This window comes from Corythoichthys intestinalis, chromosome 17 (genome assembly GCF_030265065.1).
Source record: "Corythoichthys intestinalis isolate RoL2023-P3 chromosome 17, ASM3026506v1, whole genome shotgun sequence".
Classification (NCBI taxonomy): Eukaryota; Metazoa; Chordata; class Actinopteri; order Syngnathiformes; family Syngnathidae; genus Corythoichthys; species Corythoichthys intestinalis.
The window spans coordinates 41,541,389-41,557,232 of record NC_080411.1 but is presented as its reverse complement, the minus strand read 5'-3'; the positions used below and the strand labels follow the sequence as shown (position 1 = coordinate 41,557,232).

Sequence of the window (15,844 nt, the reverse complement as noted above, 5' to 3'; positions counted from 1 at the left end):
TTTTTTTTAATTCGGCTAGCCCATTACTGCTGTGTATATTGTATTGTTTTGCACTTTGCGTAACGACCCTTCACGTTTCATGCAGGCTGTTTTTTTTTTCACATGGGGAGAAGGGTTACACAGTGCAATTCAATTTGGATGTGTTCTAAGTGGGCCAGGGATTGGTTATTAGTTTTGTGATGTTTTACAGTTTTCGGGGCTTAGCCCATTTTAATTTCCAAACATGTTATGTAGGTATGTTTCCTTAAGTTCTTTATAAAATTGTAAGCTACGTACATATGACTTGTACCTTCCTGCACAGCAGGAATATTATTTTACTGCATTCATTGTGTAAATCTTACTAAATAAAGCTAGTGTTGTGGAAAATAAGTGCTTACTTTTGACTGCCAATGTTCATTCGAAATTGCTGGAACATTTTTTTTTTTTTCTTTTTAACTTTGTGTATCTGTCAACCAATACTAGTCTTAAATTTTTTGAGTTTTCGTCTACTAAAACTAGACTAAAGCTAATACATTTTGAAATTACTAAAATATGCCTAAGACTAATAAGTATGTGTGATTTTGTCCAAAAGACTAAGACTAAAATTAAAATGGCTGCCAAAAACAAAACTGCTCCTGTTACATCGAATGGTCACATTGATCCGTTTTAAATTTGAACACATCTTTTAAAGTGAAAATGCTAGCTGTGATTTTTTTTTTTTCATCTGGACGTTTACTCACAGAGATCAAATTGAGCTGTTTTTTTCCTGTTTTAAATCATCTTTTTTTTTTATTTATTAAACATAGTAACACATTTTTTTTTTTTTTTAAATGAAATTATTAGCGGGGTTATTTTATATGAGGATATTTAATGCTAGAAGTCAAATTGACCCAGCTTTTTGGAAAGAAAAGTAGGTATTTTTGGGTATTAAAAATGTTGTTCTTGGCTTAATCAAGGTTAGTGGCACAATTAGATTAAAGTTTTAAAAATTTCGCTTCTGACACATTTAACTTTCATTTCCAATAATGGCCATAGACGTCCGATCCATTTTGACAGTCAAAATGGATCGAACGTCTATTGCCGTCAATAGCAGCCAATTAGTTTGAGCTTAACCTTTTAAATATTTTTTTTACACTTGCACATTGCGCATCCTTGGTTCAAACTGACCCGGCAAAATTCGGGTAACAGGAGGGTTAAAAATAGAATATGAGAGAATTATTATGGTATGATGGTATTTTTTTTTTTCTATTCGTTCTTGTTCTGTATCATTTTCAATGTGTTGTGACCCGGAAGTTGTTGACTTGTTTCTTAGTGAGACCAGTCTTTAACCCTGCGGCTCTTGAACACTTCCGCAATCCTTGACAAAAACGTGAAGTAATAATAACTGTAAAATGTTAGCTACGGTGGTAAAAAAGTATCTGAACCTTTTCAAATTTCTCACATTTCTCGAGAAAATCACCATCAATCTGATCTTTGTCAAAATCACACAAATGAAAAAACAGTGTCTGCTTTGACTAAAAACACCCAAATATTTATAGGTTTACATATTTTAATGAGGATACAATGTAAAAAATGACAGAAGGGGAAAAATGAGTAAGTGAACCATTACATTTAATATTTTGTGCCGCCCCCCCTTTGGCAGCAATAACTTCAACCAGACGTTTTCTGTAGCTGCACATCAGTCTGGCACATCGATCACTACTAATGTTGGCCCACTCTTCTCTACAAAACTACTGTAGTTCAGTCAGATTCCTGAGATGTCTGGCATGAATCTCTGTCTTTAGCTCATGCCACAGCATCTCAATGGGATTCAAGTCTGGACTTTGACTTGGCCACTCCAGAACGTGTATTTTCTTCGTCTAAACCCATTCTGAAGTTGATTTACTTCTGTGTTTTGGATCATTGTCTTGTTGCAGCATCCATCCTATTATTAACTTCAACTGTCTGACAGACTGTCTCAAGTTTTCTTGCAAAAATACCAGATCAACTTTTGAATTCATTCTTCTATTAATAATTGCAAGTTTTCCAGGCCCTAAGGCAGCAAAACTGCCCCAAATCATGATGCTCCCTCCACCACGCTTCAAGGTGGGGATGAGGTGTTGATGTTGGTGAGATGTTCTATTTTTCCTCCACACATGTCGTTTTGTGTTACTCTCAAACAATTTAACTTTGGTTTAATCAGTCCACAAAATATTTACAGTGCCCTCCATAATTATTGGCACCCCTGAAAAAGATGTGTTTTTTAGATTCTAATATATTTTCTTTTTATTCAAATAATATGGGACCATAATGGAAAAAAAGAGAAAAATCCAACCTTCAATACAAGTGCATTCATTCAGTGGGGAAAAAATCCCACATAAAGAAAAAAATATTTGACATCAAATAATGTGTGTCACAATTTTTAGTTAATACTTTGTACAACCACCTTTTGCCAACAAAACAAGATCTGGGGACTGAGATGGCCATGGGAGGAGCTTGATTTTGTGTCTGGTGAACCATTTCTGTGTAGATTTGATCATATGTTTAGGGTCATTGTCTTGCTGAAAGACCCAGTGATGACCCATCTTCAGCTTTTGGGCAGAGTACAACAGATTTTGATTTAAAATGTCCTGGTATTCAAAGCATCCATGATGCCATGCACCCTAACAAGGTTCCCAGGGCCTTTGGAAGCGAAACAGCATCACTGACCCACCCTCATACTTCACAGTGGGTATGAGGTGCTTTTCAGCATGTGCATCTTTCGTGGCACGTCAGACCCACTTTGAGTGTTTGTTGCCAAAAAGCTTAATCTTGGTCTCATTTGACCAAAGCACACGGTCCCAGTTGAAGCCTGAGACCGTGTGTATTTTTGTGTGGCCAGTGATTACTGTAAGTCTTTAGCAGACACTCTAGGGTTCTTTTTTACCTCCATGAGTATTATGCGCTGAACTCTTGGCCTCATCTTTGGTGGACGGCCACTCCTTGGGAGAGAAGCAACAGTGCCATAATCTCTCCATTTCTAGACAACTTCTCTGACAGTCGATTGATGAAAATCCAGACTTTCCGAGCGTTATACAAATCAACAATCCTTGATCGCAGGTCTTCAGACAGCTCTTTTGACCGAGCTGTGATGCATCAGACAATGCTTCTCATCAAGACATTTCTTACCAGGTGTGTATTTTATAGTAGGCAGTGCAGCTTTAAACCACTCATCAGTGATTGGGCACACACCAGACTTAAATTGTTAGGTAAAATGTGTTTCAATTGCTCTTTAAGTCTCCTGAGAGAGAGGGTTCACTTACTCATTATTCCCCCTTCTGTCATTGTTTGCGTGTTATCCTATATAAAATATGAAAACCTATAAATGTTTGGGTGGTTTCAGTTGAAGCAGACACTGTTTTTTTCATCTGTGTGATTTTGACAAAGATCAGATCACATTTGATGGTGATTTTGGGCAGAAATGTGAGAAATTCCATAAGGTTCCGATACTTTTTCATACCACTGTATCGTGCAACTCGATTCACCCGTAAATGGAATCATCCGGTAGACCGGCTGACCTTCCTTAACTCAACTGAAAAGGACGAAGAATATTCCATATAGTGTATATGAGGTGTTATATTCTGTGGTCTCTGGGCAAAGGAGGAAAAGGACCATCCAGATTGTTATCAGTTTAAAAGCCATCCTTTGCAATGGTACGGTGGGGGGGGGGGGGGGGGGGGGGGCAGATGCCCATGGCAGGGGTAACTTGCACATCTGCGAGCGTACTATTAATCCTGAAAGGTTCATACAGGCTTTGATGCAACATATGCTGCCATCCAAGATGAACAGCTATCTACATTTCATGTACATCTTTCTGCAAAGGGCGAATTTCTACTGCAGACAGGCATAGTATACTAATAAGTCACCATTGAGGGATTGGTGATGCTGATAGAATCACACGATGTGGTGCAGGTCTTACCTTAATCTCCGTCACCAGGATGTCTGTTATGCTTCCCAGGACCGTCACAAAGTCAAACACATTCCAGGCTGCTTTCAGGTAATTCTATAATTGAAACAATTTTGCAGTGAACAGTTAATCTAGAAAGAGTCACATTGAGTATTTAATGGCTGAGTATGACAGCTCCCAACTGAAATCTTTATTAATGTTTTCATAAGAGTCTCATTCAGGTTCGGTTGGTGACTCATAATAATAATAATAATAATAATAATAAAAATAATTTTCATACAAAATGATTCGTAAATGCTTCGAGCAAAATGAAAGTGGAGACTGCCATTGTAGATACAGTCCCTGGAGGGAGAGGCTGAATACATTCCGCAAACTAAAGTCTAACAAAACAGGTGGAGCTAAATGATGTGTAAAAAAAATAAAATCTAATTAAGAAATGGAACTACGCTTGAGATGAAACACCTTGTGCAGACCAGATGGCTCCATGTGGTGTCTGACTCCTACTCTTAAATGTGCTTATTAGCAGAAGTGGGTAGCAACGCGTTACATGTGATATTTACTTGGATAACTTTTTCAGAAAAATTTACTTCTAACAGTAGTTTTACTAAGCCATACTTTTTCCTTGATTAGATTTGTGAAGAAGAAACGCTTCTCTTACTCCGCTACTTTGGGCTACACCAGTCATGACTAGAGTTCAACCGATATGGGATTTTCAAATGCTGATGCCAATACCGATGCCAAAAAAAAAAAAAAAGCTGACTGCCGACATCCAGAGCCGATTTTGTAAGCCGATATTTGGGGCAGAAATACTTTTTTTAAATTACATTTTTTATTAATTTTTACTTTTTACATTTTTTTTTTAAAGCTCCTACATTATAAAAGGCAATTAAAAAAAATCTTCAACAGTGTTGTTAATCTTACTTTTAAAAAGTAATTAATTAGAGTTACTAATTACTTCTCCCATAAAGTATTTGAGTTAATAACTCAGTTAACTGGATGTTAGAGTAATTAGTTACTTGGCAAAGTAACTGATGTTACCTCTCATGTTTTTTTCCCATAACACAAAAAAAAATAGTAACCTTTGGGAAGTTTGGAAGTCATTTAATGTTGTGAATCAATCGTTAAAGTTGTTAAAATTGCTCCCGTTATTGCATTAGTTCCCTTCTGTCTACTTTCAACATGTGAAAGTTTTAAACTCATAGAGTCAAGTCAATGTCTTTGCCAATTTGGGAGTATTTTAGATAAAAAGTTACTTAGGTTCGCTAGAAAGGTTCTGTACAACGGAGCCTTTCCTGAGAAGTCTACTGCTCTAAGATGGCAGCTGTTTACTAACGCCGGTGAGTCGATCATTTCGCATCTAGTTATCGATACATGTGCTAACGCCGCCTTGTCTGTCATCTAGTTATAGTTCTATATATATGTGATATATACCGTAGCATCATCTGAGCGTAGTTTGTAGGCTATCGGCTACAGTCAGGTATTACTGGAGTCACCTAGCATCGCGTTTGCAAACGCGTCACAAGTCCCTTTCCTCCTCCCCACTCCCGCTCTGCTCTCTCGTCTCCGTGAGTCCGTGTCTCACACAGACTTTTCTCGCGTCATTCAGCCAACGTAGTAGCGCATAACGCACGCCTTTATATCCTCAGTAACGCCGTTGCCATGATGAGAAAAGTAATTAGATTACTCACTACTGAAGAAAATAACACCATTAGTGACGCCGTTATACTCTAAGGCCGTTATTAACAACACTGTTTTTCAACAGCTTCAAATTTACAATGATGACCTGAGACTTAAAGGATTAATCTGGTCTAGTGAAACCAAATCAACGAACACCACACTTCTTTTTATGATTATCCAGACTCAGCTAGAACTGTATTTTCAAATAATTAAACCCAACAGGATGTCACGACGAGATGAGAGTAAGAGTTTAAGAGGATGCTCGTCATGCTAATGCTAAAATGAATGCTACACTATGGCTACGAGTTACATTTAAAGTGTAAGGATAACTCAGTGAACACCTTTGAAGGCTCAAGCCACGTTGCATATTCTCTGATGCAAGATTAAAAAATAAACATTATAATATTTACAAAATAGGCAATCCTGAAGCTTCTTATAGCAGCTTGCCTTCAAGCTGCTGCAGGGTCCTTTTGAGGTCCTACCGTCAGTCAGTGGCGGCCACAGTTGCCCACACAGATCTTTTTTATCGGCTTATTTTCTTTGTTAATTGGTCAATGGTGGATGTTGGAAAAAATGTCCAAATATCGGCCTGATATATCGGTCGACCCTAGTTATGAGATTTGTCCTCGTTAGTCTCCATATTAGATTTAACCTTTTTTAAAAAAAAATTGCCAAAGACACTAACAGTGGCGCTACCAGTTTCACCAATGAGCCGTCGCAACAATAATCATGTGACTCCATGATACCAGTCGGACTCAAGCTTCTAAGCAAGCCAATCTGTGATCAGTATGCCGACCTGTTCAATCACATGGTGTCTTGAAAACATCTTAAAAAATGTATTATTTGACATACAGTGCATGCCAAAAGTTTGGACTCACCTTCTCATTCATGCATTTTCAGTACATTAAATAAATATTGGTGCTGTAAAATTTATCGCGTTAACGGGCAGTAATTATTATTTTTTTAATTAATCACGTTAAAATATTTGACGCATTTAACGCATGCGCGGAACGACCCACTCATGCATTGCCTCAAACAGATGTCATCGACGCCGTTTTTTGCACATTGAGATCTAAGAGGCAGAGAAAGGCAAGTGGACACAGGCGTTCATTGGACCGCGCCGTTCATTGGCATAGGCTTCGGCTTTCTGTTCACCCATAATAAAGTCATAAAAGAACCAAACTTCATGAATGTTTTTTGTGACAAAGAAGTAACTGTTCCAATCACTCTATCAGAGAAAAATCAGAGTTATAGAAATAACTGGAAACTCAAGAGAGTCATGACATTATGTTCTTCACAAGTGTATGTAAACTTTTGACCACAACTGTAAGTATTGTGGCGAGCGACGTGGGGAAGAATGACAGCAGATGATCTTTTTCTTAACACTTGCTGCACTTGTGCCCCATACATTGCACGACTCCAAGATATAGCGCGCTTTATTGAATTCAATGCAGAACATATACCATTTGCAGCCACCACTGACAGTCATGGTTGCCCAACTTTGCATCATGCAGTTGGGCGGAACAGTTAAGTCGCTACAGTATCATTTAGTGAAAGCACAACAAAAATAATATTCCTATCTCTAAAAAAAAAGTAATGTTCACAAAAAGAAAAGCGCTCAATGCAAAGAGAACTGGTATTTCCAATCAAATTAGCTATGCAAAATACACATACAACTTACTCAGACTTTGGTCAAACTCTATTGAAACATTTCATTTAGCTCAACAAATACACTGGATGATAATATTTAGTCACAATATACAAACTATCAGAAGTCTCATACATTGTGAAGCCAGCACTCAAATGACGTGGATGGACCAGTAAACAGGGAACTACTGCGTCAGTCGAGGGACAAAAACACACTCATTGGCTTTATTTCTAAGTAATTTAAAACTCGCCACTGACACCTTGTGGTGTTTTTCAATCACTACCTTACGTAGTTAAAGACACTGTGGAAGAACGGCAGGGAGCCGTTGGGAGCCGGGAGTGTGACGTCACCGCTCGGCGACATCAACAATGGCGAGCTACTAGTTTATTTTTTGATTGAAAATTTTACAAATTTTATTAAAACGAAAACAATGAGAGGGGTTTTAATATAAAATTACTATAAACTTGTACTAACATTTATCTTTTAAGAACTACAAGTCTTTCTATCCGCGGATTCGTTTAACAGAAATAGTGTTAATAATGTTAATGTCATCTTGTGGATTTATGGCTATAATAAACAAATACAGTACTTATGTACAGTATGTTGAATGTATATATCCGTCTTGTGTCTTATCAGAAAAAAAACGGCATATTTTAGAGATGGTTTGAATTGCAATTAATTACGGTTAATTATTTTTTGCTGTGATTATCTAGATTAAACATTTTAATCGTTTGACAGTCCTAATAAATATACAGTGAATGAATATACAAAATATACAATAAAACTATGAATGAACACATGTGGAATTAAGTACTTAGAAAAAAAAATGGCAAAATAACTAAAAGTACGTATAATATTCTAGTATCTTCAAAGTTGCTTTGTTCGGATTACTTTTTTGCACACTCTTGCCATCCTCTTGATCAGCTTCTAGAGGAAGTCACCTAAAATTGTTTTTGACTTCACGGGTATGCCTTATCGGAGTTCATCAGGGAATTTATTGCTTTATGAATGGGGTTGAGACCTGTATTTGTGTTGCGTTGAATAAGATGTGTCCAAACTTTTGGCCTGCTCTGCCATCAACATGACTCGAAAGCATGGATTTTAACCTCTCTCCCGGTTTTTATTTGGCACCGATTGGCCACGGAAAAACGAAGATATGATCCATTTAGTTTCATAATAAGAAATATGATTTTCTACTAGAGAGCACTCATGCTCTTTGGATGAATGACGCTTCATTTCTGTTTTTGTATTATTTTTTTTCTAACCGAAATTAAATGATCCCCCCAACCCCCTTTGGCTTAATGTGGTTATGTTTAGGTTTTAGTCTTCTTCTTCAAAGTATGATAATAACAGTTCACATGTATAAAAATATCATTATTGAAAAGAAAAAAATCAAACATCAAACAACAATTACTTAGAATGTTACTCATTACTTGAGTATTCTTTCAACCAAATACTTTTTTTTACTTGTACTTGAGTACATTTTTACGATGACTACTTTTTGTAATATTATTTAGAAGTAGCGCTACTCTTACTTGAGCAAACATTTTGGCCACTCCTCTCACCTCTGCTTATTAAATCTAAGTGCAGTATTTTAAAATGATGTTTCCCCAAGTAGCGGAATCCTCATCTGCTAAGTTGTTTTAAAATTCAGATTCAAAAGAGCTGATTTTATTAAACACAAGGATTGCTGTAAAAAACTTGGATAAGTGTTTGCAGAAACCAAAAAAGCACATACTCACCAATGGACCGAAGGCAATAATCTTAAGGATGCACTCCAGTGTGAAAAGGGCAGTGAAGACGATGTTCAAGTATTTCAGCATGGACTCATATAGGTCTGGGGCTCCATAAAACTGTGGAGAAAAAAAGGCAAAGAGCACAAACACTTAAAGAAAGATTTCAAGGGACAACTGCTCTGCCACATTACGGCAGAAAGTAGGTAACTCAATCTGGACATTAACTGCAACATTCTAACATATCATTTTTGTGAGGTATGTTCTATACTGCATATTCTAGTGTACGTTCTTAATCTTCACTCACACGCTCTTATATATAACTGTAGTAAAAAGTTTGTGTGATGCACCGTATTTTTCTGACTATAAGCCATACCAGCCAAAATGGACAATGAAGAGGGAAAAAACATATCCATTCAAGTCTTTATCTTCAGTATCACTTGAACAACTGCACCAAATCTAAATAGAGGGCATGCCTCGATTATACGTACAGTGACACCTCTACTTACAAAATTAATCGGTTCTGGAAGTAGTCTCGTAACCCCAAAATTTCGTAAATAGAGATGTGTTTTACATGAAAATGCCCTGATCCGTTCTTAGCACTACTGACACGCAACATTAAATTTTATAATTGGGGTAAAACACGAATAAAACAACAGCCAACACATTTGAATCATTCCATATACCTAACTTAACTGTTAATACCTATAATGAAGTAGATACCGTAATGGCCCGAATATAAGATGTTTTTTTGCATTGAAATAAGACTGAAAAAGTGGGGGTCGTCTTATATTCGGGGTCTAGACATTATATCCATTCACAACCCTAGATGGCGCCAGATATCATTGAAGTGAATGCTGAACTTAAGGAGTAATGTTCTGCCATGACAGATCTCGGCTACTCTCAAGTTTAACCAGTTTGTATTATTTTATTGCAATGTTTTTCCTTATTCAGATTTGTTTCAAAACTACAGTTACAGTTAGACTTCACTTTGATTGTTAATGCAATTATTGCAATTTTGTTGTTTTATCACAATAGATTGGTTTATTTACATTTCAAAAACCAGAAGCCATTCATGTACGAATGTGATTGCACTTTCAATTTATTTGTATAGCCCTCAACTTTAGTTTACATATCTAAATGTTCAGATATTAAGATTTGAATGAGGCAAAATAACATGCTTTTTCTCTCAAATATATTGTTATAATCATTTACTACTGTAGTTATTTTCTGTATAAAGATGAATTTGGTGTTCAAAAAGTCTTCTTTCAAACTTGAGTCTTGAAAAAGAGGGGGTCGTCTTATAATCAGGGCCATCTTATATTCGGGCCAATACGGACGGTAATACAACAAAATGCAAATAAAAAAATAATTATATCTTGCTTGTCGAGTGAGTGAATGTCCTCTTTCACGAGATCGATGGTGCCTATCGCTTATCTCACTCTATGTGACACAAAAACGTGAGGAAACCTGTGCTCTAATGTCCTACAAATGTAATGAAAAGTCTGTGGGCTTAAAAAAAACTCTTTGTGAGACAAAAACACTAGGAGCCTTGTGCTAATTGGCTCAGACCCGTTATATACATGTAGCCCCCGTTTTACGACGTACCCAACATAAGTGATTTGGACTTTAAGACGCCAAGGTGTCGTCTGCCATTTTGTCTCCAGTCGATTTTTTTTCTTTTTAGTCACGTAAACAGTACTGTATTGTACCTCACAGTATCTTATTTTGTACTTTATTTTATTAATATGACGTGATCTGTCCTCGCTAAACGTGAAGTTGTTCAGCTTGACGGACAGCATACAAGGCATTTGTGGTTTTTGAAGCTTTTGACTTCTTCACTTTTGACAATTTGTAAATCTGTAACGCATATGTACACTTATGTTCAAAACAACACACATTTTAACAATAAAACACTTGACAAGTTGACACAAAACAACTGGTGTCCAACTAGTCTGATCGATATGTAAAATTAGTCGATTGAATTAGCCTAATTTGCCTAACAAAAGCCCGCTAGCTTACTTGCTACGAATGCTAATGTATTTACAATTCTCATAGTTGCTATTACATAGCAAGTCGATTACACATAACTCCACAAAATGTAGCTCTGAACTTAATTAAAATGCATACACAAACATACATAAGCTAAAACAATTTACTGCCATATGTGGGCCAAATCAGTACGCAGAGTCTGCTCCTCAGTCAATATGAGACGAGAGTCCAGCCCGACCCAACACTGCCACCAGAGGGCAGTGTATCATCCATCATTAAACAAAATACAATACAGTACATTCACACAAAGAGATATTTTGAGATTTAGGGGTACTGAAAGGGTTATATCCGACTTACGCGGAAATTCGGGTTACGTCGCTTGCATAGGAACGGAAGTCGTTCGTGACCCGGGGTCTACTTGTAAACAATAACACCGTCGCGCCTGTGCACGTTATTATACTGTGACACCCAAATTAAAATGTCATCAACAATAGGCCAATAGGAGAGCGTAAAGCAAGATAGGAAATTTTATGACCAATAGGGCAGCAGGATCTTATGGCGCGAAATTTAAAGCAGAGAGTAAAAAGTACATACATATTGTGTACACTATTGTATAGTATTTTGCCTCTCGTAACCTGAAATTTCTTTACAAGAAGCAATATTCTCACGTTTAAACGTGTTGTAACCTGAAAATAACATTTGTAGAGACGTTTGTAAGTAGAGGTACCACTGTATCAATATATAAGTCGCACCTGAGTATAAAGGCGATTCAAACTAGCGCCAGCCTAGAGTGAAGGGTTCAGCCTCAAACTACATACACCAAATTGTGTATGTAGTAGGGGAGTGGAACGGCAAGTTTGAATGAATTTGCGCCAAGAGGTGGGGCCCAGCGCCGCTGCGCTGACGTTAACAATGCATCCAATAGCAGAGGGGCAGGCGTACTCATATCTGTGCTATCAGGCTGCTTCGGCAGACGGATACACACAAACCACGGCCGACGAAACCGTGATGAATGCTTAATAAAAAGTTTCGCAAGCTCTGGGACACTCGAAAAATGACTCATACCTTTCCTTGCTCAGCTAAATGGTGCCTCGATGTGCCTTGTGTGGAAATGGAGTTCACGAACAACATAAAAAAACTATTCACCTTCTCACCGAAATTAGTATAACTACACGGCTATTATAATTCAACTGCCTGAAATAGGAAAAGTTGTTTTCTTTTGCAACAATGAAAAACAAACACATTGGTGCTTGGGACTTCAGTAAATTTGCTTGCCGCTTTTCACTTCCTGACAGTGTCTACGTCAGGCCACGTGGCTCCTCCCATTTTGCGCTTTGCAGTGGACCGCTCTTCACACTGGGCTGATGCTAGTGTGAAAAGGCCATAAAGAGCAGCTGAAGAGCTTTTCGGTTTTCGGTGTAATTTAACGAATACAAACTTTGGACGAGTTCGTCAAAACAACCATGTCATTTTTAACGCATAACTGCGAGGATAATTTGCATTTTTTTTTTTTTTTTTTTAGGTTTTGTGCAATCCGTTAATAGGCCCTTCCCAAACCCGGAAGTGTGACCCAAATTTCCCAACGCAACCGAAGACTATCCACAGCAAGCATAGCGGCAACAACGATATCAGGGATATTTCCACCTAAAGTAACCATTCCGGATCGGACTTTCGTGACACTAACGATGGCCAAGGCTGCCAGGAAAGATGATCTCCAATTAATTCCTACATGTTTGGACCTGAGGCGTCAGATGACGACGATTTATTCAGCACAGCAGACATTTGTGATGATGCCAATTGGGAGCTCGACACTTCTCGAAAGAGTGGTAGGCATCTAGCATCGTGATTTCTCTCTGAACCTTTCTTTCCCCAGTCAGTGTGTGATATAATTATCAGTAATTGCAAAAAAAAAAAAAACTAGTAGTTATATAGATCTACTAATAAATGTATCAAATTGACATGAATAGACAACCTGTTAACTGTCTTATGACAGGCAAGAAACAACAACAAAAAAACAGGTGGCGATCAAGTAATAAACGTATCAAATTGTCAGTAGGGGTCTACTTACGTTGTATCCTCTTAGACTAGTCTGTTAGGGCTCCCCGATTGCCGGCTGGAGGTCAGACGGGGGAACGATGTCAGCTGCGACCCATCACAATCAGCCACCTTAATAAGCCTTCTTGTCATTGCTGCTTGTCGCCAGACCAACACTTTCGGCATACCCGTCATTCACCTCCAGCATTCAGGTATTTCTCATATTATATCGCACCCGGCTAATTTGACTTCTTGTTCCATACCTGTCAAGTTGTACGGTTTTGGCGTAATTTGTACAAGTGACCACTGAAATATGTTTAAATGTGTACGCCGTATGTTCAAAATCTGTACGTTTTTCGTGCATTACGTTTTTTTTCTCCATTCGGATTTTGTCACCGTTTCGGCAACGAGACAATGTGCGTTACTATGCGTTATGTTGGTTGAATGACGCGAGAAAAGTCAGAGACACGGAGAGAGAAGAGTTTGTTGTGACGCTGTAGCAAACGTGATGCTAGCCTAGGTGGCTCCATTTTTTCCTGACTGTAGCCGACAGCCTACAATCTACGCCTAGATATCACATGCATATAGAACTACATGCAAAATGACAGACTCGGCGGCGTTGGAAAACAGCAGCCATTTTAAAGCAGTAGACTTCTCAGAAAGGCTCTGTTGTTGTGAACCTTCCTAGCTAACCTAAGTAACTTTTTATCTAAAATACTCCTAAATCGGCAAAATCTTGACTTGAATCTATCTTTAAAAGATGAAACCGTTTTAAAACTTTCACATGTCGAAAGTAGACAGAAGGGAACTAATGCAAAAACTGGAGCAATTTTAACAACTTTAACGGTTGATACACATTAAATGACCTCCAAACATAGCAAAGGTTACTATGTTGTTTTGTTTTGTTTTTGTTTGTTTTGAAAAAAAATTTTAAATTAAAAAAAAAATTTTTTTTTAAAACATGAAAGGTAACACCAATTACTTTGCCGAGTAACTAATTACTCTTACATTCAGGAAACTGAGTTACTAACTCAAAAACTTTTAGGTAGAAGTAATTTGTAACTGTAATTAATTACTTTTTACCAGTAAGATTTACAACACTGGTTATGAAGTTGAAGTCTGCAGAATGAAAAGTGACAAAAGCGGAGATTTTATTCGCCAATTTGTTGCCGAACACAATTTGCTCACAACTATTGCTGATCACTTCTCAGAATTAGCAAAAGAAATGTTCCCTGACTCAAAGATTGCATCGGTAAGTTAATTTTATCAATTGACCTTTTTAATTTATAATTAGACAAACTAACGAACTACCTTCAAGTCAAACTGAATTGCCATGAAGTGCAGCCATCAAAAGACATGATAGAAATTGCCAAAAGTGCTACATACATTTATAACAAAAGTCACTATTAAATTTTAGTAATCATGATGTAGCTGAAGATATTGATTGTTCTTTGATTGTACCAGGTTATATGTGACAATATTACCAATATTTTCTTATTATTTTAAAAATTGAGTTTTATTTTTGTTTCATATTGCACGCAATATACGACGTTGTAAGATTAGTCACCAATTTGTAAGGGCATACGTCACTATTTGTAAGATTGCCAATGGCCTCGGGTTGACAGGTACAGTATGTTGTTCCATCCCAGGATTTCCCGTGCCTGATCCCGAGCTGCACCGTTGCCTGATTGACCGCCCGTCAACTGAAAGCTACAACCTGGCGTTCACGTGCCCTGCTCCAAGCCTCGTGCGAAATAAACGTTGCATACCAGCACAGTTATTCTCTTTGTCTGCTTTGGGGTCCACTTGCCACCGCACCCTGACATCGTCACTGAAATGTTGTGAACAAAGACGCGATCGAGGACCCTGGGAGAATATTTTTCGCTTGACTCTCACAAAAGATGTCCAAATCCTTGCAGAAGAAGGTTTTTTTTTGGGCCACTTATAGAGTCTCGTGCCTCCGTGTGAGCAATTAATCGCTACACATTGAGATGGCATGACGAATCTCCTGAGTAAAACCCAGAAAATGTTTGCAATATATGGCGGGGATAGCGTTCTATTCTTTCGTATTGGAGTCCTGGTGAGGTTTTGAGGAAATGACATCATCAGGTAGCAGCTGGCAGCGAGGCGCATACCTCATTGCTAAGGTGTTACTATGGCAGTAACTCAAAAGGAACATGGTCAATTCCAAAAAAATTTGGGTAATGTGAGTTTTGAGGCAGCGAATGATGCATTCAGGCCAATTTAACTGAGTAAAACACTCATCAGAAAAGCTCTTCAGCTGCCCTTTAAGTTGCAGGCCCAGGCAAATTATGAAAAAAACATGCGAACTATAGTCTGGAAAATACGGTAACCGTTTTCTCTCTGATGAGTACAGTGTAACATATAACTCACCTTCATCATCAGCACCACGGTGTTGAGGGCAATTAAAGTCATAATGGCATATTCAAATGGAGGCGACACCACAAATTTCCACATCTTATACTGGAAGGATTGCTTGTTCTCTGGCATGTATCTTGTCAGCGGCTTGGCATTAATGGCGAAGTCAATGCAAGCCCTCTGTTTGATAGGGAAATAAAACAGAAATAAACTGCTATTCTTTTTACACAGCAGGAGCTTTATCCCTATTCAGCATTTCAAAACAAGAGAAGCAAATAATTGGCTCTTTTTTTTTCCATATGTTGTTATATAAAAGACAAAACTGCAAATACTCTGTGATCACAAGACAGTAAAGCAGAAACAAAAGCGCTTCTGTACAAGCAAGGTCTTGTGAAGAGAGGATGAGAGCACAGAAGCGAACCTCATTTTGTGATGTGGCTTATGTGCACAAATTGTAACAGTCCAATACATTGTACT

At 37.8% G+C, this 15,844-nt stretch overlaps 1 protein-coding gene across 8 annotated transcripts in view; it reads right to left on the bottom strand.

The window, feature by feature from the left end:
• Window positions 1–15,844, bottom strand: part of cacna1bb (calcium channel, voltage-dependent, N type, alpha 1B subunit, b) — a 411,213-nt gene that overhangs the window by 83,241 nt on the left and 312,128 nt on the right. For all 8 annotated transcript variants that reach the window (XM_057818689.1, XM_057818692.1, XM_057818685.1 and 5 more), the window contains 3 exons: window positions 15,383–15,547; window positions 8,972–9,082; window positions 3,917–4,000 (listed from right to left, as the gene is read on the bottom strand). In XM_057818689.1, the coding sequence (XP_057674672.1) occupies window positions 3,917–4,000; window positions 8,972–9,082; window positions 15,383–15,547 (360 nt within the window). The remainder of the gene's footprint in view (window positions 1–3,916; window positions 4,001–8,971; window positions 9,083–15,382; window positions 15,548–15,844) is intronic.